The sequence below is a fragment of the Triplophysa rosa genome, unplaced genomic scaffold (assembly GCF_024868665.1).
Source record: "Triplophysa rosa unplaced genomic scaffold, Trosa_1v2 scaffold9_ERROPOS8756747, whole genome shotgun sequence".
Classification (NCBI taxonomy): Eukaryota; Metazoa; Chordata; class Actinopteri; order Cypriniformes; family Nemacheilidae; genus Triplophysa; species Triplophysa rosa.
Window position 1 is genome coordinate 134404 of NW_026634979.1, and position 22535 is coordinate 156938.

The 22535-nt window shown below is 39.7% G+C and overlaps 1 protein-coding gene across 3 annotated transcripts in view; it reads right to left on the reverse strand.

Annotated features, from left to right (window-relative positions):
* creld2 (cysteine-rich with EGF-like domains 2) overlaps nt 1-22535 on the reverse strand; it is a 35905-nt gene that overhangs the window by 1343 nt on the left and 12027 nt on the right. For 2 of the 3 annotated variants that reach the window (XM_057328945.1, XM_057328944.1), the window contains exons 7-9: nt 7353-7436; nt 7171-7266; nt 968-1108 (exon numbers count right to left, since the gene is read on the reverse strand). In XM_057328945.1, the coding sequence (XP_057184928.1) occupies nt 968-1108; nt 7171-7266; nt 7353-7436 (321 nt within the window). The remainder of the gene's footprint in view (nt 1-967; nt 1109-7170; nt 7267-7352; nt 7437-22535) is intronic. The other variant, XM_057328946.1, reaches the window with a different exon arrangement.

Consider the following 22535-nt stretch of genomic DNA (forward strand, 5'->3'; position numbering starts at 1 on the left):
TATTACCTGACTATCAAAATTTGGATTCAATTTTACTGAATTATATAAGCTCTTCAATAATTATTCAAAAATTTAAAAAAGGCTATTCAATATTCAGTGTTTTTCATGAGAATAAAAAACTGCTTCACCACAGGGTTAAGTTACCGCTACACAAGAACCTAATAATCTTTCTTATTTAACACTTCTTCGCTTCATCTGTAATTACTTTATAACAACACATAAAAGTCCTCTTCAGATCACAAGTTAATTTAAATATTTTAAGTTTACACACCGGCCGCCTGGATCGCATAATGCTCTGCTCACATCACTAATGTATTATGCTAATGAATTCTGTGGCTCACCAGTTTTTAATCATTTTAATAAGGTAGACTCATCTATTAAAAAATAGACTCCTGTAATGAAATATAATTGACGTCTTTATGAACTTAAATTAAATAAATGAATAATCAAATCTGTTTTTATTGAAAAAGCCCCATCCATAATTTAAAGCTGTGGTTTAATGCATATGTTGAACAGAAGCTTACTCAACGCATTCTTGTTTTATGGCAGGCAGCCTTCTGTTAAGAGGACATACCGCCACCTACTGTGCCTGTGTATTTATATATCCGATCTTATGTTTGACGTTTCATACTTTACTGATATACTGTATATTTACATCAGTGGAAAACGTGTGTGCTTAGCCGTAGCATTAAGAGAACGGGTTTAGGTTGCAACCATTTGACTTCAAGTATTTTGACGCAAAATAAAATGGTGGCCTCAGAGTAAAAATATTTTTTCAAAGTTTAAGAATACGGTGACAGTTACACAGTTTTTTATTTCACATTTATAAAGTCAATGGTATTGTTAATATATTAAGCCATACATCTCTTTATACCCAGGGTTCCCTTTAAGACTAAAGACTAAAGTTGACCCTATCAAACCAGTAATGTTTAAAAATCCACGAAAGGTGTACACAGCAAAAACTAACCTTGTTCTTGCTGTTTCACACACACACCATCTTGCTCTTGAAAACCAGTGGTACATTGGCACGTAAAGCTTCCTTCTGTGTTAAAACACTCCTGGTGTTCTTTAATACATACTGCCTCTGATTGCTCGCATTCATTCACATCTGCAAGCACAGTACAAACCATTATTGGGGACATCATTTGGGGACAGGGTTTCTTTAAATAATTTATCACTTATACCCAAAATAGTCAAGGGAAATTGTGCCAAAAGCAATAAAAAGACATTATTAGAGATGCACTGATTGCAAATTTCTTTGCCGATTCCGATTTTATTACAAGTGAAACCTGCCAATTCCGATTTTCTATCCACAAACTAAAATTGACAGTATACTGTATATAAAACCATATTAACTTTTCTTCAATACACATTTTTTTGATTTTCATTGAATAAATGATTGAACATTACAATTTCCCCAAATTTCCCTAAATGCAGTTCTCCAAGCTGCATTAAATTACAGAATCTTCTCTTTCCCAAACAACTCTTAAATTGAATAACGCTGTGACTGAAAAGAAGTACAAATAATAAAATATAACTAAACATGTCACTTAATTTACTTTTTTCATTTTTGTACTCATCTCAAAAAAGTCTAAGATAACAATAAAATACTTCAACTTTATTCTCGTCTGTTTCCGTTTATGAAACTAACATTGCTTTATTTCATTTTTTCTGAAATGTAAAATAAATTGTCTTTATCTTGTGTCTGTAGTATTAAAAGAAGTGGGTTGATTTTTGCTGCAACTTCAATAAAAAAGTTAAAAATCTTATGAGTGAATTCTACTCTAAAGATGTATATGTATTTGCAGTTTTTTGTGTTAGTAAAGAACTCAATCAGATATATATCACATATATTGGTTGATTTATTCATTTTTTTATATTTTGGATTTTTAAAAACAAGTAGAAGTCGTGTTGAATGTCATTTTACCTAGGTGAAATACCACAGTTTTAACGTAAGACAAGGAATCAGGTTGAATGGAATTTACGTTTGTTTTACACAGAGTGAACGACTTCAACATGAGTTTAGCATGTGTCAGAGTTTAGCATGATGCTAATAGCATCACTGTTGCATACATACCCCATGTAGACGGAGCAGCGAGAGATGAACTACAGTGCACCTTTTTGTCTGTACAGTACATGGTGCGTGTGCAGTCAGCGGATATGAGAGATGCGCGTCAGTCAGCAGAGACTCGCGGTCCGGTGGACCCACATGCGAGTATAAACGAGCCGTGAAAGACAGGCTGTGCGCGCGCAGTTTACATGTTTACTTGCGGCTTTGAGTGTACTGACGGCTGTGACGTTCTTGCCCGCATCACGGGAACAGAAGATCGGCTTGGAATCGGCGAGACGTGAGACTGACGGCCGGTCACCGGTCGGGCCGATCATACGAAAAACCGGCCGATTCCGATCTCTGGCCGGTCAATCGTGCACCTCTACTTATTAATTATTATACATATTAATATACATCATATTAATTATAGACTCTGATCTTATTCAAGATGGCGCCGCGGATGGCTGCCTCGGTTTGGAGTGCTCTAGTACTTATGTCTTTTTTGTTTGTTTTTCCTGTTTTAAGCTACTCTTCTTTAATCACTTTTACCAGGGACGAATTGCTTAAATTAAGCAATGCCCTTCTATCAATCTTTTCCCTAATTTTGAAAATTCAGACGTCTTACTGGACATTTTACTCGGAGGAGCGCAGCTCTGTACAAACGCTCTAAAAGACGCAAGCGGGAAAGCGAGCGGGTGCGCTCGTCAGACTCCGACGACGCGGATTTAGGACCCCGCTGCCGAGTATACACCTGGCGAATGTCCGCTCCCTTACCAACAAAACGGACGAAATACTCTTACTCACCAGGACAAACAAAGATTTTTCCAACTCCGCTGCGCTGTGTTTCACAGAAACATGGCTCAATGACACCATACCGGACAGCGCGTTACATCTGCCGGGTTTTCAGCTGTTCAGAGCGGATCGCATTGCCGAGTCAACAGGGAAGACACGTGGTGGTGGATTATGTTTTTATATAAACGAAGGTTGGTGCAGAGATATAACAACACTGAAGAAGATGTGCTTTTCGTACTTAGAAGCGTTCTCTATCAACTGCAAACCTTTTTATTCGCCACGCGAGTTTTCCTCATTTATTCTCGTGAATGTTTACATTCCTCCACATGCTTGTGCGAGCGCGGCGCTGCAACAGCTGGCGGATTACATCACTGACACGGAGCAGCAACACCCGGATTCTCTTATTATTATTATTGGGGACTTTAACAGAGCAAACCTCTCCCGTGAGCTGCCAAAATACAGGCAGCATATCACATGCCCCACCAGAGACAGCAACATTCTGGATCACTGTTACACCACAATACGGGATGCATACCACTCTGTTCCCAGAGCAGCTCTGGGTCTCTCTGATCATTGCCTGGTTCATCTTCTTCCGACCTACAGACAGAAGCTTAAATCTGCCAAGCCTGTAGCAAGAACAGCAAAGAGATGGAGCAGCGAAACAGAGCGGGCCTTACAAGCCTGTTTCGACTGCACGGATTGGAGTGTCTTTGAAGCTGCAGCCACTGATCTGGATGAGTTAACTGACACAGTGACATCCTACATCAGCTTCTGTGAGGACATGTGTATTCCCACCAGGACTCGCTTAACATACAACAATGACAAACCATGGTTTACAATGAAACTGAGACAGCTTCGTCAGGCCAAAGAAGATGCTTACAGAAGTGGGGACAAAGTCTTGTATAATCAGGCCAAAAACACACTGACAAAGGAGATAAGAGCAGCTAAGAGAAGCTACTCTGAAAAGCTGAAGAACCAGTTTTCAGCCAACGACCCTGCATCGGTGTGGAAAGGCCTGAAAGACATTACCAACTACAAGCCATCATCCCCTCAGTCTATGGGTAATCAACGACTGGCTGACGACCTGAACGACTTCTATTGTCGTTTTGAAATGCAGAGTCTCACCCTTCACACCCGCCCTGACCCTATCTCTGCTATACCATTAACACCTCCTCTTGACATTCAACCTGCACTTAAGATCTGCGAAGAGGATGTTTGCCAGCTTTTCCGCAAACAAAAGATCAGAAAAGCACCAGGCCCAGACAATGTCTCACCCTCCTGCCTGAAAGTCTGTGCGGAGCAGCTGTCGCCCATCTTCACTAATATTTTTAACAGATCTTTGGAGCAGTGTGAAGTCCCTTCATGCTTCAAACGCTCCACCATCATCCCTGTACAGAAGAAACCCAAAATATCTGGACTTAATGACTACAGGCCTGTTGCTTTAACATCTGTGGTCATGAAGTCATTTGAGAGACTTGTACTGGCCCACCTGAAGGACATCACCAGACCACTTCTTGATCCCCTCCAGTTTGCTTACCGAGCAAACAGGTCTGTGGACGATGCAGTAAACATGGGACTGCATTACATCCTACAACACCTAGACAGACCAGGGACTTACGTCAGGATCCTGTTTGTAGACTTCAGCTCGGCCTTCAACACCATAATCCCAGACCTCCTCCTGCCCAAGCTTACCCAGCTCTCTGTGCCAACCTCTACCTGTCAGTGGATTATTAACTTCCTGTCGAACAGGCAGCAGCTAGTGAGGTTGGGAAAATTTAAATCCAGCACATGTACCATCAGCACCGGAGCTCCTCAAGGATGTGTTCTTTCTCCACTGCTATATTCACTCTACACAAACGAATGCACCTCTACAGACCCTTCTGTCAAACTCCTGAAGTTTGCAGATGACACCACAGTCATTGGCCTTATTCAAGACGGTGATGAATCTGCCTACAGAAAGGAGGTTGCTCAGCTGGCTGCCTGGTGTAGTCAAAACAACCTAGAGCTGAATGCATTCAAGACAGTGGAGATGATAGTGGATTTCAGAAGGAACCCTCCATCACTTCCTCCCCTCACCATCCTGGACAGCACTGTGGATACTGTGGAGTCATTCAGGTTCCTGGGCTCCACCATCTCTCAGGACCTGAAGTGGGAGTCCCACATAGACTCCATTGTAAAGAAGGCCCAGCAGAGGTTATACTTCCTCCGTCAATTGAGGAAGTTCAACCTACCACAGGAGCTACTGACCCAGTTCTACTCAGTGGTCATCGAATCTGTTCTGTGCACTTCAATTACTGTTTGGTATGGCTCGGCCACCAAATCAGACCTACGAAGACTACAACGGACAGTTCGTAGTGCTGAGAAAATTATTGGTGCTCCTCTGCCCACACTTCAGGACCTGTACGATTCCAGAGTGAAAAACAGGGCAAGAAAAATCATCATTGACTCCACACACCCAGCACACAAACTCTTTGATCTGCTGCCCTCTGGCCGGCGCTTTAGAGCACCAAACACCAGGACTTCCAGACACAGAAGCAGCTTCTTCCCCCAGGCAATCTCCCTCCTAAACAGATAACTGCTCCTTAAGAGCAATATTCCACTTCCACTACTCCTATAGTGTGCACTATAGTGCCTTATTATATCTACATCTTATGTATACATGTATATAACACTACCTCTACTTACTAAATTATCCATTTGCACAAGTGTACATACAATCTGTTAATATGTTTATTCTACTATATACTACCCTGTACAATGTCTCTTATATGTTATTATCCCCCATTTTCTGTAAAATAGTCTTTATTTTATATATGCACAATTTAGAATCTTTTAGACTGTAAATCGTATTATATTGTATTGTCATTGTGTTGAATGTCTGTACTAGAAGCTTCCAACACCAAAGAAAATTCCTTGTGTGTGCAAGCACACTTGGCAATAAAGCTCTTCTGATTCTGATTCTGATTACTGATTGACCCAGCTCTTTTCGCTTTGGCCATCAGTCTCTTTGCACTTTTCACAGCTGATTACTTTTCCATTACTCTGTGGATATCCTGGCAAGAAGGTTTTGTGTATAAAGTGAAAGTCTGGAAGTTGTGAAGATGTTTTTCTTTATCATGGAGAGGATAATGTCATCATCCACCACTTTGATCTCATATGGACCCTAGGATTGTTTTGTTACTGAGCTCAGCGGTGTGTTTTTTTCCCCCCAGAATGTCCCAAATTGTTGATTTGGCCGCTCTTAATGTTCCTGGCATCTTTCTGACGGATGTGTAGTGTTTTTAAAATCTAACTATGGTCTGTTTCACTTGCATGGAGATCTCCCTGAACCCCATGATGTGGGTTCACAGCAACAGCTTCCAAATGCAAACATCACATGTAGAATCAACTCCAGACCTTTAACATGCTTCATTTATGACAAAATTATTTAAGGAAAAGCCCATACATGTGAATAAAACAGCTTTTTATTCAACTGTCCAATTACTTTTGGTCCCTTGAAAAAGGGGGGCGCTTCATATTAAAGAGCTGTAATTCCTAAATCCTTCAGCTAATCTGGATGTGAATACACTCTAAATAAAGCTGAGAGTGTGCACTTTAAGACAATATCTATTATAAAACTGTAACTCTAAAACATATTGATACACAGCTAAAATAACAAAAAATGTGCCTCTGTCCAAATATTTATGGCCCTAACTGTATTTCAATGTCACTTTACTCGGACTTTAATGTCAGTTCATGCATACTTTAGATTGCATGTTAGGAGACCGAATATTTAATTACTCGCAGTTATTGTTTGGCAGCGGAGCGTGAGTTGAGTTTCACTTTCACTTTTGCAGCTTTATAGTCTTGTGTTACCCGCAGTTACCTCATTGTCCGTCTATTTAAAAAAACTGTCTTTGCTCCACATTGCCGCCACATAATAAGGCAGAAAGTAAATTAACGCGTGACAGAAATGACACATGCTGACGTGTCTTAGGTTTTACTCATGCGCAGTACATGGATGTAAGCGTTTTCAGACAATTCAGTGTGGATGGGCAGCATTTGGGAAACGGTTGAAAACGCTAGTGTAGACGAAGAGCGTTTTGAAAACTAAAACGCACTAGAGTAGACCAAGTCTCTGATGCTCGGTTTAAACTTCAGCGAGTTGTCTTCACCACGTCTAGATGCCTAGATGCATTGAGTTGCTGCCATGTGATAGCAATTTGTGTTAAAAAACAATTGAACAGGTTTAGCTAATAAAGTGGCCGGTGAGTGTACAGCTGACATTGAGTGTTACACAAAATATCACAACATTACACAATGTGTGTGGGCATGCAGGTAATTCAGACCTGTGCAGGTGCCTCCTTCATCCTTATAGCCGACAGCACATGTGAGGCAGCTATCAGCACCAGGTCCTTTACAGCCAGAGCACTTTGTATTACAGGCTGAAAAATAAAAAAAATTTAACAGACGTCTTTTATACAGAGTACATAATTTATGTGGACCTTCTTAATAATGTGTTTAAACTAACCTTTACATGAAAAAGAACCGTCTGTGTTCAGGCAGTATTGATCATCCTTACATTGCAGTGGATCTTTCGAACATTCATTGATGTCTGAAATATTTTAATTTGGAAAAATAAGGAGAAACACAAATAGATGTGACTTAGTTACTTATTTTAGATTTAGTATTTTATTCTTATCTATAACTCTAAGAATTAAGTGGGCTTCTTACACAGTTCCCACATATACCACCCAGTCAACACGTAAGGTCATGCAATGATCACAGTGATGTCTCACCATTCTCTTACTACTGTGACAGTGTGAGTAATATGTGAGCTTGATGTGAATTTATTTTATATAGTAGGGATGGGCGATATTATATCGTGGGCGATATTATATCGTTTGCGATATACCGGTAAAATTCCCCACACAATAGGAATACGCCCTTTTCACAATGACGTCACTTAACTTCCGCCTTTTTGCAAAGCAGTGTATCAGAACATCCGTCTTGCAACAAACAAGAAGAAGAAGAAGAAGAACTTCCGTTTTGCCTTCGCGCTGGAATTTAACAACAGCGAGAAAAAAAACTGACAGAACACGTATTCAAGTACTTATCCTAGCGCCTTCGCTAACACAAAAAGAAAACAAAACACTTACCTTCATAATCAAACAGGTACTCTTCAACGAAGAATTTGTATCCTTTCTCTAGCTTTGATCTTGTCATTAGCGAAAATTTGTCTGCAAGACGTTGTACATCATCTAGACGTATTTGTGGCAGATGTGCAATCCACTTGGTAAACTCCATTCTGAGGCGCTAGTGGAAGTAACGTCTTCTTCTTCTTGAGTTTTACTGGCGGTTGGCAAATCAGCTTATAGGTGCATTACCGCCACCTTATGAACTGGAGTGCTAGCGGAAGTAATGATACACTGCTTCGCGGCAGAACGGAACATGCGTGACGTCATGTGAAAAGGGCGTATTAGTCTTCCCGCGATATAAACGATAAATTCTAGTCGATGACGTATTTCTTTGTGAGACCCATTCACAGCTCGTATGTGAAGCGAAAACGGGTATAGCGGAGAGCGGACGTGAAGCTGAGAAAGAGTTTGCACTAAAAGACGAGCTCTAAATCTCGTTTAGGTTGGCACTGTAGATGCATCCGAGTTAATGTTTAGTTTCACTTTCGTTTCATTTAATTCGTTTGTTAAGTATTCGTTGATAGTTATAATACGTTACACCACAACATTTAGTTTGGCTAAAAGTATTTATAAATATTCGTTAGATGTTATGCGCGCGTGCGAAAATGGTTTAATATGATTTCTTGCCGGTTAGATGAACGGAGCGTCCCGTGCGCAGCTCGCGCCCACATGTGCTTTCATAGCGACACAGCGTGCACAGCACTGCTGCCTGTTTACATACGGTACAAATGCGAGTTTGTATTACGTTATTTTAAATACGTTTAGGAGTGTATGAAAGCATGGATTATTTAATTAGATTTCTTCTATCCGCATTTTTCTGTTCTCCTTCTGTAGCGCGAGTCACAGACAGATTCAGTGTATGTTGCTGTGAGAAGAGAAGGTTCACACAGTTCAAGAGAGTGATTGACAGCGTGATGCGATCGATCGTTTCCACCCAACAATAGAATATATACAGTTTTAGGTATGACATGATGTGTTTATTGAGCTTTAGTTCATTTAACTTTTCTTTACTACAACCTTTTGAAGTCGAATCTCACTATTATATTTTATATTTACAAAAATACTGTAGGTATATTTTAGGAGCTGTTTGATTTGGGGTAACTTTTACTTTTTGATAATATTTGTTTTTCTGAGGGTCTAGACTACATGCAGCTACTATCACTTGACGCAAAAAACAGCGGTGGATGGCGTTATGGATATATCGTCATTTTTATCGTTATCGCAACAAATACCAGGAATTACCGTGATAGAGTTTTAGGGCCATATCGCCCATCCCTATTATATAGCAACCATTATGGTGATCAGTGTTTGCTCTTCACCCTTAACTTTTATACACTACTTTTACTTTGCCTGCTGTCATTGTTGGTTTAAGAATCACAATTATTATGGCACAAAAATTTGAAGTAAACCCACCCTGAGAATACTGGCTAATTAGTGATAACGATATCCACTGATCTCTTGTTGTATTTTTAGTCTGGTTATCATTTTTACATCATTATACAGCTTGAGACAAAGCAGTGTCGGGGCAGATGAGACGTTTGGAAGGATTTCTTGAACCATTACATGATATAAAGTTCTTGAGAGATTTTTTTTTGAGAAACACAATCATCAAGAATCAGCATATTAAACTCTCCAATGGTGATAATCAGCAGAAGACGACTTCACGCTTCAATGCATATGCTGGGTAACATCATAGTTCAAAACTCATTAATGACTCAGCATGCATTGCAGCATGAAGCTTCTCAGTTGATTCTTACCATTGTTGAAATTCATACACTGAGTCTTGATGTATTTTTGTCTAAATTATAAATTGTTGCAATGCTTATGTGCATAATGCATTTAGAAGACCTTTGTAGGGGTGTAATGATACACTCAGCTCACGATTCGGTACATATCTCGATGCTGGGTTCACGATACGATACACATCTCGATATTTTGAACAAAATCAGTAACTTTTTTTGTTGCACATACAACTCAATAAAGAATTTTAACATTTTAAGGCTTAACTGAACCTGCTGTACTGCAGGTTTGTCACTGGGTGTCAATTTTGACAGCAAATTTTGATTTAGGTTTAGTCGTAGTCTTTTGACTAAAATGCAATTTAGTTTTAGTCATATTTTAGTCATCCCCATCATTTTATTATAGTCGACAAAATCTACATTATATTTAGTCTACTAAAATCTATCTAGTTTAACTAATTTAAATGGTGTAATTAAATGTTCCATACAAAGATTTAACTGTTTTGACATAATTTACTTTACCTTAGAATTAAATTAAACCAGGTCATTACCTTTATTTTTCAGAAAAGTTCAGTAACTACTGGATATGCATTGTTACAACACAGAGAATATTAGACCATGAACGACATGTAGTTCATTCAGTCTCATTTTGACTCAGTTGACTCGTTCGTTCAGTGAAGGGTATATTCATTCAGTACATTCAACCAATGAAACGCTCTGACAGAGCTCACACTCAAACGCTATTGGCTCATGTCTCTTTGAAGCTGCACTGTCTTTGCTTGAGACAGTAATGAATGAGAAATATCTTTCAAAAAGACATTACATAAACTGCATTACATTTCTTCAATCATGCAAATCACATACTTGGTTCGATTTTTAGCATGTCATTCAATCTTTTAATCTACAGTACGACTCACTTCTCTAATCGGTACAGCGCTGGTTTCTTTTGGCTTTATGTTGCATATCACGTTATGCAGCAGCTCACGTTAGCAGATAAACTAACATTGGCATATAAAAACATGTGTGCTTGCCTTTGTAATGAGTTTCGGGGTGACTCGCCAGCAGTCACGCTTCAAGTTTGCTTTGTTTTACCGGCGATTGTGAGGGAAAATAAGACGCTTTGTAAATCACGTGGAGACACAGATTGTGTGTGCTTCCCCTTCTCCCAGAGACTTCTCTCTCTACCGCATATGTGAGATAAGCACACGTGACGCACTGGTGCAGAGTAGGTAGCGTTTCGACCGCTCAACGAATACAATTAAACATCATATCGTAAAATATCCCCATCTCTCTTCGACGCGCATCGTGACATTTTTGCATCGCGAAATATCGTAGTACGAAGCAGGGGCGCAAAAATGGGGTATGCAGTATATGCGGTGCATAGGGGCGCCGCACAAGTGGGGGCGCCATTGTGCCAAAATATTATTTAACTTTTTTTTAAATAAAACGTTATAAAAAATATAACAAAAAAGTCATTATCTAAAACGTTTTAGTTTCACTTTTGTCTAGCATTTTAAACGAGTTCAATAAATATATAATTTATTTAATCAAGTTATTATGTCAACAAATAACTCTTTTACAGTCAAATGACCAAATGGATCGAGCAAAGAAACTTCCCAAAGCGCAGAACAGAAGATGAAAATTTAAAGTAAATTGACAAGTAAAAAACAAGTTATTTAATGTTGCCTGAGAGGTAGTTCATATTATAATACAATATCAGGTCACCTCTAGGTAGGGTTGGGAATCGAAAATCAATTCCAATTTGGAATCGGAATCGAAAGGCTAGGAATCGGATCGGAATCGAAAGGAATATGAATCGGATACTTGAGATTAAAATTTGAATTCCTCTTATCAATTCCTGTGTGCATATTTTCAGAAAAGTACATGCGTTGCATGATCTGCTGATATCTCAATAAAAGCCCTTATGAAAATTATCAATATTTTTTACTATAGTGAGCATAGTTTAGCTATAGAATTTGCATCAAAGCACAGGAATCACAAATTAACCATAGTTGCATTATAGTAACTGCAGTTTAACCATGATGTAGTTCAACTATGATAATACAAATTGTAATAAATCAGAAAAGGTGTTTCTATGTGTAAATATACACAAAACGGTGCTCATAAATATATAAATATATTTTGCAAACAAGTCAATAAGCAGGCTAAATGACCATACAGGTTGATATCTAAATGTTTTACTTCAACTGTGGAATCGAAACTGGGAATCGATAAGAATCGAAATCGATAAGCAGAATCGGAATTGGAATCGATAAAATTGAAACGATTCCCAACCCTACCTCTAGGCCTACATCTTTGGCGCTTATCAAATAAATCTATGTTTGTGAAGGAGCTTTATAATTACATTCGGGAGAGTCTGAGACGGTTGTTAAAGCTGTTAAGTCTCCCACTATCACGCATTATCGGGTTCTTCATTAATCGTCGGACGCGTTTGTCCCCATATGACAACGCGAGCTGTAAATAACCCTCAGTTATTAGTTTTAAAATTTTACACAATCAAAAATTATTCTGATATTATTTCTCGTAATTCTATATTTTCTTAAGTATAGTGGTGTCTATTTTAATTTGAAATGTTATTTTGCCCGCTTTAAGTTATTCTGCCTAGAGACCCTTATTCTGAAAAAAGGCGACTTGCCGGAAATGCAAACGGACCGCTCGCGCGTGGTAGAGTATATACACGGAAGATCGCATAGAGACGGAGACACGGAACCACGCGTTCACGGATTCACGGAGTTTAATGATACAATTACGGACACTTTCAAGTGAATTTAGGCATCTAGTCACTGTTTGTTGTTTAATTTTGTTGTTTAGCACCTGGTTGGAAGGGGGAACAAGGTATTCATGTATATTTATACTCATATAACTTATCGTGTCTTGACTCTGTGATTGTTTTGTATGTATTTGCTTGATTTATGAGTCATTTTATGTTGGCTAGGATAAATGTTAGTATTTACTTCGTAATTTTGCTATATGTCAATATCATTTATTCATCTTTTCTAGCTCTTACGTTGTTGTGACGTTGTTGTGAAGCTAATAAGGACAATAAACAAAGAAAGAAAACCGTACAATATCAGTGCCAGAGCTACATCCTTTATTATTTCTTCCGGGCTGCTACAGTAAGAGCTTGTTTTTAGCAATTTCACGCACTGATGACAACACTGATCGCACAATATTGATGCAAGGAAGAGGCTCTCCTGTAAGAAAAATGGAAGTATCTGGCAGCATGTCTTTACAAAGGGATACAGATGTAGAGCAGACGGAACCCCCTTACGAAGGAAAAGACGAAGAGGAGCTACGCCGCTCTGTTCGCAAACGGATTCCAACAGACAGAATGCTCGTCTATCAAGGTGAGGAGGCGCAAAAGGCAGAGAAAAGGTTTGGACATCTGTATGATCAGTGGAAGGTAGAGGCTCGCAAGGCAAGAGAGCAGCTGAAATCAGATATTTCTGAGAGCGTACTTGCAACACTCATAGACACCTTAGAGAAGGAAAGGGATAATGTGACGAACATGTATGAGAAGGTTCGAGTCCACAAGACCCCAAGAAACGAAACCAGACGACGGATAGATGCATGTGAAGCTGTAACCAAGGACATTGTGAAGATCGCCTTTGAGAGGATCTCAGGTATTGATGGGCACTTCGATGATGCAAGGGTACGACAGGGTCTTTGTGAGCTGCTCGATCGAGACTATGCCCGCTCTGTCTATGGATCAACAGTCTCAAACTCCAGATCCAGCTCCACATCTAGTGTACCTATAAGTCAGTCCACAGCAAGATCTATGGTACTGGTCAAACGAACAGAGGCAGCAGCTGAGCTAGCAGCTAAGGAAGCAGAATATGAAGCGCTTCAGCAGGAAAAGAAAATGAAGGAAAGGATACAGCTTTTGGAAGAGAAGCAAAGGCGAGATCTTGATGCCCAGAAGGAGGAGTTGGAAAGACTGCGTGCAGTAAAAGATATAAGAGCAGCAAGAGCGAGATTGGATGTCTATAATCAGGAAGCAAACATTAAGTCTGCAGATAACCACCATGTTAAGCAAACCCCCAACAACAAAACGTCATCGCCACCTCCCAATGCTGATGTGTCTTATCTTGCACAGGCCGTCCAAGACAGTATGACATTGAACAGACTTCCTACACCAGAGCCTACAGTCTTCAATGGTGACCCTATTCATTTCATTGAGTGGAAAGCGTCCTTCCAGTCGCTCATTGATAAAACGCATGTCTCCTCAGCAGATAAGCTATATTACCTGAAGAAGTATGTCTTGCATGCATTACAGAAATCTGAGAAACTTCTGAGTCCGTCAGCATCCTTAGACTGAATTCTGGGCCAGCTTGCGAGTTTTTCTCTGAATGCTCTCTGTATGAGAAAGGGCTGTCCATAACGATCTTGAAGTCTTTTCCATGCATCCTTGTAAGCTTCTTCGTCATTTCTATAAAACATGCCTTCTAAAGCCTTCCGAGCAGGACCGGTNATAGTCTCGATCGAGCAGCTCACAAAGACCCTGTCGTACCCTTGCATCATCGAAGTGCCCATCAATACCTGAGATCCTCTCAAAGGCGATCTTCACAATGTCCTTGGTTACAGCTTCACATGCATCTATCCGTCGTCTGGTTTCGATACTTGGGGTCTTGTGGACTCGAACCTTCTCATACATGTTCATCACATTATCCCTTTCCTTCTCTAAGGTGTCTATGAGTGTTGCAAGTACGCTCTCAGAAATATCTGATTTCAGCTGCTCTCTTGCCTTGCGAGCCTCTACCTTCCACTGATCATACAGATGTCCAAACCTTTTCTCTGCCTTTTGCGCCTCCTCACCTTGATAGACGAGCATTCTGTCTGTTGGAATCCGTTTGCGAACAGAGCGGCGTAGCTCCTCTTCGTCTTTTCCTTCGTAAGGGGGTTCCGTCTGCTCTACATCTGTATCCCTTTGTAAAGACATGCTGCCAGATACTTCCATTTTTCTTACAGGAGAGCCTCTTCCTTGCATCAATATTGTGCGATCAGTGTTGTCATCAGTGCGTGAAATTGCTAAAAACAAGCTCTTACTGTAGCAGCCCGGAAGAAATAATAAAGGATGTAGCTCTGGCACTGATATTGTACGGTTTTCTTTCTTTGTTTATTGTCCTTATTAGCTTCACAACAACGTCACAACAACGTAAGAGCTAGAAAAGATGAATAAATGATATTGACATATAGCAAAATTACGAAGTCAATACTAACATTTATCCTAGCCAACATAAAATGACTCATAAATCAAGCAAATACATACAAAACAATCACAGAGTCAAGACACGCTAAGTTATATGAGTATAAATATACATGAATACCTTGTTCCCCCTTCCAACCAGGTGCTAAACAACAAAATTAAACAACAAACAGTGACTAGATGCCTAAATTCACTTGAAAGTGTCCGTAATTGTATCATTAAACTCCGTGAATCCGTGAACGCGTGGTTCCGTGTCTCCGTCTCTATGCGATCTTCCGTGTATATACTCTACCACGCGCGAGCGGTCCGTTTGCATTTCCGGCAAGTAGCCTTTTTTCAGAATAAGGGTCTCTAGGCAGAATAACTTAAAGCGGGCAAAATAACATTTCAAATTAAAATAGACACCACTATACTTAAGAAAATATAGAATTACGAGAAATAATATCAGAATAATTTTTGATTGTGTAAAATTTTAAAACTAATAACTGAGGGTTATTTACAGCTCGCGTTGTCATATGGGGACAAACGCGTCCGACGATTAATGAAGAACCCGATAATGCGTGATAGTGGGAGACTTAACAGCTTTAACAACCGTCTCAGACTCTCCCGAATGTAATTATAAAGCTCCTTCACAAACATAGATTTATTTGATAAGCGCCAAAGATGTAGGCCTAGAGGTAGGGTTGGGAATCGTTTCAATTTTATCGATTCCAATTCCGATTCTGCTTATCGATTTCGATTCTTATCGATTCCCAGTTTCGATTCCACAGTTGAAGTAAAACATTTAGATATCAACCTGTATGGTCATTTAGCCTGCTTATTGACTTGTTTGCAAAATATATTTATATATTTATGAGCACCGTTTTGTGTATATTTACACATAGAAACACCTTTTCTGATTTATTACAATTTGTATTATCATAGTTGAACTACATCATGGTTAAACTGCAGTTACTATAATGCAACTATGGTTAATTTGTGATTCCTGTGCTTTGATGCAAATTCTATAGCTAAACTATGCTCACTATAGTAAAAAATATTGATAATTTTCATAAGGGCTTTTATTGAGATATCAGCAGATCATGCAACGCATGTACTTTTCTGAAAATATGCACACAGGAATTGATAAGAGGAATTCAAATTTTAATCTCAAGTATCCGATTCATATTCCTTTCGATTCCGATCCGATTCCTAGCCTTTCGATTCCGATTCCAAATTGGAATTGATTTTCGATTCCCAACCCTACCTAGAGGTGACCTGATATTGTATTATAATATGAACTACCTCTCAGGCAACATTAAATAACTTGTTTTTTACTTGTCAATTTACTTTAAATTTTCATCTTCTGTTCTGCGCTTTGGGAAGTTTCTTTGCTCGATCCATTTGGTCATTTGACTGTAAAAGAGTTATTTGTTGACATAATAACTTGATTAAATAAATTATATATTTATTGAACTCGTTTAAAATGCTAGACAAAAGTGAAACTAAAACGTTTTAGATAATGACTTTTTTGTTATATTTTTTATAACGTTTTATTTAAAAAAAAGTTAAATAATATTTTGGCACAATGGCGCCCCCACTTGTGCGGCGCCCCTATGCACCGCATATACTGCATACCCCATTTTTGCGCCCCTGCTTCGTACTACGATATTTCGCGATGCAAAAATGTCACGATGCGCGTCGAAGAGAGATGGGGATATTTTACGATATGATGTTTAATTGTATTCGTTGAGCGGTCGAAACGCTACCTACTCTGCACCAGTGCGTCACGTGTGCTTATCTCACATATGCGGTAGAGAGAGAAGTCTCTGGGAGAAGGGGAAGCACACACAATCTGTGTCTCCACGTGATTTACAAAGCGTCTTATTTTCCCTCACAATCGCCGGTAAAACAAAGCAAACTTGAAGCGTGACTGCTGGCGAGTCACCCCGAAACTCATTACAAAGGCAAGCACACATGTTTTTATATGCCAATGTTAGTTTATCTGCTAACGTGAGCTGCTGCATAACGTGATATGCAACATAAAGCCAAAAGAAACCAGCGCTGTACCGATTAGAGAAGTGAGTCGTACTGTAGATTAAAAGATTGAATGACATGCTAAAAATCGAACCAAGTATGTGATTTGCATGATTGAAGAAATGTAATGCAGTTTATGTAATGTCTTTTTGAAAGATATTTCTCATTCATTACTGTCTCAAGCAAAGACAGTGCAGCTTCAAAGAGACATGAGCCAATAGCGTTTGAGTGTGAGCTCTGTCAGAGCGTTTCATTGGTTGAATGTACTGAATGAATATACCCTTCACTGAACGAACGAGTCAACTGAGTCAAAATGAGACTGAATGAACTACATGTCGTTCATGGTCTAATATTCTCTGTGTTGTAACAATGCATATCCAGTAGTTACTGAACTTTTCTGAAAAATAAAGGTAATGACCTGGTTTAATTTAATTCTAAGGTAAAGTAAATTATGTCAAAACAGTTAAATCTTTGTATGGAACATTTAATTACACCATTTAAATTAGTTAAACTAGATAGATTTTAGTAGACTAAATATAATGTAGATTTTGTCGACTATAATAAAATGATGGGGATGACTAAAATATGACTAAAACTAAATTGCATTTTAGTCAAAAGACTACGACTAAACCTAAATCAAAATTTGCTGTCAAAATTGACACCCAGTGACAAACCTGCAGTACAGCAGGTTCAGTTAAGCCTTAAAATGTTAAAATTCTTTATTGAGTTGTATGTGCAACAAAAAAAGTTACTGATTTTGTTCAAAATATCGAGATGTGTATCGTATCGTGAACCCAGCATCGAGATATGTACCGAATCGTGAGCTGAGTGTATCATTACACCCCTACAAAGGTCTTCTAAATGCATTATGCACATAAGCATTGCAACAATTTATAATTTAGACAAAAATACATCAAGACTCAGTGTATGAATTTCAACAATGGTAAGAATCAACTGAGAAGCTTCATGCTGCAATGCATGCTGAGTCATTAATGAGTTTTGAACTATGATGTTACCCAGCATATGCATTGAAGCGTGAAGTCGTCTTCTGCTGATTATCACCATTGGAGAGTTTAATATGCTGATTCTTGATGATTGTGTTTCTCAAAAAAAAATCTCTCAAGAACTTTATATCATGTAATGGTTCAAGAAATCCTTCCAAACGTCTCATCTGCCCCGACACTGCTTTGTCTCAAGCTGTATAATGATGTAAAAATGATAACCAGACTAAAAATACAACAAGAGATCAGTGGATATCGTTATCACTAATTAGCCAGTATTCTCAGGGTGGGTTTACTTCAAATTTTTGTGCCATAATAATTGTGATTCTTAAACCAACAATGACAGCAGGCAAAGTAAAAGTAGTGTATAAAAGTTAAGGGTGAAGAGCAAACACTGATCACCATAATGGTTGCTATATAATAGGGATGGGCGATATGGCCCTAAAACTCTATCACGGTAATTCCTGGTATTTGTTGCGATAACGATAAAAATGACGATATATCCATAACGCCATCCACCGCTGTTTTTTGCGTCAAGTGATAGTAGCTGCATGTAGTCTAGACCCTCAGAAAAACAAATATTATCAAAAAGTAAAAGTTACCCCAAATCAAACAGCTCCTAAAATATACCTACAGTATTTTTGTAAATATAAAATATAATAGTGAGATTCGACTTCAAAAGGTTGTAGTAAAGAAAAGTTAAATGAACTAAAGCTCAATAAACACATCATGTCATACCTAAAACTGTATATATTCTATTGTTGGGTGGAAACGATCGATCGCATCACGCTGTCAATCACTCTCTTGAACTGTGTGAACCTTCTCTTCTCACAGCAACATACACTGAATCTGTCTGTGACTCGCGCTACAGAAGGAGAACAGAAAAATGCGGATAGAAGAAATCTAATTAAATAATCCATGCTTTCATACACTCCTAAACGTATTTAAAATAACGTAATACAAACTCGCATTTGTACCGTATGTAAACAGGCAGCAGTGCTGTGCACGCTGTGTCGCTATGAAAGCACATGTGGGCGCGAGCTGCGCACGGGACGCTCCGTTCATCTAACCGGCAAGAAATCATATTAAACCATTTTCGCACGCGCGCATAACATCTAACGAATATTTATAAATACTTTTAGCCAAACTAAATGTTGTGGTGTAACGTATTATAACTATCAACGAATACTTAACAAACGAATTAAATGAAACGAAAGTGAAACTAAACATTAACTCGGATGCATCTACAGTGCCAACCTAAACGAGATTTAGAGCTCGTCTTTTAGTGCAAACTCTTTCTCAGCTTCACGTCCGCTCTCCGCTATACCCGTTTTCGCTTCACATACGAGCTGTGAATGGGTCTCACAAAGAAATACGTCATCGACTAGAATTTATCGTTTATATCGCGGGAAGACTAATACGCCCTTTTCACATGACGTCACGCATGTTCCGTTCTGCCGCGAAGCAGTGTATCATTACTTCCGCTAGCACTCCGCCCGCTCTGTCTATGGATCAACAGTCTCAAACTCCAGATCCAGCTCCACATCTAGTGTACCTATAAGTCAGTCCACAGCAAGATCTATGGTACTGGTCAAACGAACAGAGGCAGCAGCTGAGCTAGCAGCTAAGGAAGCAGAATATGAAGCGCTTCAGCAGGAAAAGAAAATGAAGGAAAGGATACAGCTTTTGGAAGAGAAGCAAAGGCGAGATCTTGATGCCCAGAAGGAGGAGTTGGAAAGACTGCGTGCAGTAAAAGATATAAGAGCAGCAAGAGCGAGATTGGATGTCTATAATCAGGAAGCAAACATTAAGTCTGCAGATAACCACCATGTTAAGCAAACCCCCAACAACAAAACGTCATCGCCACCTCCCAATGCTGATGTGTCTTATCTTGCACAGGCCGTCCAAGACAGTATGACATTGAACAGACTTCCTACACCAGAGCCTACAGTCTTCAATGGTGACCCTATTCATTTCATTGAGTTGAAAGCGTCCTTCCAGTCGCTCATTGATAAAACGCATGTCTCCTCAGCAGATAAGCTATATTACCTGAAGAAGTATGTCACCGGTCCTGCTCGGAAGGCTTTAGAAGGCATGTTTTATAGAAATGACGAAGATGCTTACAAGGATGCATGGAAAAGACTTCAAGATCGTTATGGACAGCCCTTTCTCATACAGAGAGCATTCAGAGAAAAACTCGCAAGCTGGCCCAGAATTCAGTCTAAGGATGCTGACGGACTCAGAAGTTTCTCAGATTTCTGTAATGCATGCAATGACGCTATGCCTTATGTGAAGGGACTAGAAATCCTGAATGACTGTGAAGAGAACAGAAAGCTTGTTAGCAAACTTCCTGATTGGGCGGCTGTCCGCTGGAATCGTCAAGCTACCCAAACACTGATTGAAACGGAAGAATTCCCAACCTTCCATGATTTTGCCAGCTTTTTGTCAGCTGAGGCTGAGATATCCTGCAACCCCATTACTTCCTTCTATGCTCTTCAGGTGGAAGCAAATAAGGATAAATATAACTTTAAGTCTAGTAAGAACAAGGCCAATGTCTTTCATACGAAGATGATCACACAGTATGAGGATCCAAGGCCCACTATTCACGTCACTAAGCCATGTTTGTTTTGTCAAGACAGTGAACATCAAATTTATGATTGTTCTAAGTTTACTTCTAAACCTCTAGAAGAAAGGAGACAGTTCATCAAGGACACAAAGCTGTGCTATGGATGTCTAAAGCTCGGTCACAGTGCTAGAGATTGTCGACGCAGACATATCTGTAATACATGCAAGGGAAGACATCCTACTTGTTTGCATGAAGACAGCTTCTTTAAAAGAATCAAGTCACCCATTGTTCAAAACTCTGAGCATGCACGCGAGAAGGTTAAGACAACATCCTTGAGTGTAGAATCGGGAAGTACATCTGCCAATACCTCCATGATTGTTCCCGTGTGGTTGTCCTCACAAAGTGACCCAGTTTCGGAGAAGCTCGTCTATGCTCTATTAGACACTCAAAGTGACACATTCTTCATCGAACAAACAGTTAGTCAAGGCCTAAATGCAGAGAAATGCCCAGTGACTCTTCGTCTTACTACCATGGTAGGAAAGGATCTCCGTATGTCAAGTGAGAGAGTGTCAGGTCTCAGAGTCAGAGGCTTTAATTCTTCAGTAGTCCTAGAGCTACCCCCTGCATACACAAAGCTATGCATCCCCGTGGACCGTACGCACATTCCCACAATGGATACAGCCAAACGATGGAAACATCTCTCTACCCTGACAGATAAAATTCCCCCACTTCAAGACTGTGAGGTTGGTCTGTTGATAGGATATAATTGTTCCAGAGCCTTGGCACCCAGAGAAGTGATTCTTGGAGCAGACAATGAGCCTTATGCTATTCGCACAGACCTGGGATGGAGCATCGTGGGGCCTTCCTTAGAACATCATGAAGCACTAAGCGGTGTTAACCTATGTCACAGAGTGTCTGTCAAGGAAGTTCCCTCTTTAACACCTACAGATCTCATTCGAGTATTGGAATTGGATTTCAAGGATACTAATGAAAATGCAAGGGTGGTTTCTCAGGAGGATATCTTGTTTCTGAAAAGGTTAGAAGAGAACATCAAAATGAACAAAGACCAGCACTTGGAAATGCCACTTCCTTTCAAGCAAAGACCTTGCCTTCTGGACAATAAAACTCTTGCAGCTGTGAGACTTCAACATCTCAAACGGAAATTAGATAGGGACAAGGAATACAAACAACACTATGTGAAGTTCATGGAAGAGATTATCGAGAAAGGCGATGCGGAAAGAGCGATTGATGAAGGGAAGGAAGGAGAAAATTGGTACATTCCACATCATGGAGTGTTTCACTCAAAGAAGCCAGGGAAATTTCGTGTAGTCTTCGACTGCTCAGCCCGATACAAGGGAATCAGTCTAAATGACCACCTGCTCACAGGCCCTGATCTGATGAATAGACTGACTGGCGTTCTGTTGCGATTCAGACAACATCCAGTAGCCTTGATATGTGACATTGAGCGCATGTTCCATCAGTTCCACGTTGATGAGGCAGACCGAAATTACTTGAGATTTCTCTGGTGGAGCAATGGAGATTGCAACTCTCAGTCACAAACATTCCGTATGAAAGTGCATCTCTTCGGAGCATCATCGTCTCCAGGGTGTGCCAACTATGGATTGAAGCATCTTGCTCGAAAGGGTGAACATTCACACTCCCTCGGTGCAAAATTCATCATGAGAGATTTCTACATGGATGATGGAATTGCCAGTGTCGAAAACACAGAGAAGGGCATCCAGCTGGCTCAAGAAGCTCGTCATCTTTGTGGACTGGGAGGTTTGAGGTTGCATAAGTTTGTATCTAACAACAAGACAGTTTTGGAGAGTATACCGCCCGGTGACCGTGCAGTAGATGTTACCGCAATAAATCTTTCCCTCACGAATCAGCATTTGGAGAGAGTCCTGGGCATTTACTGGGATCTCGGAGAGGATAGCTTCAGATTTCGTGTTAACCCCAAAACTCAA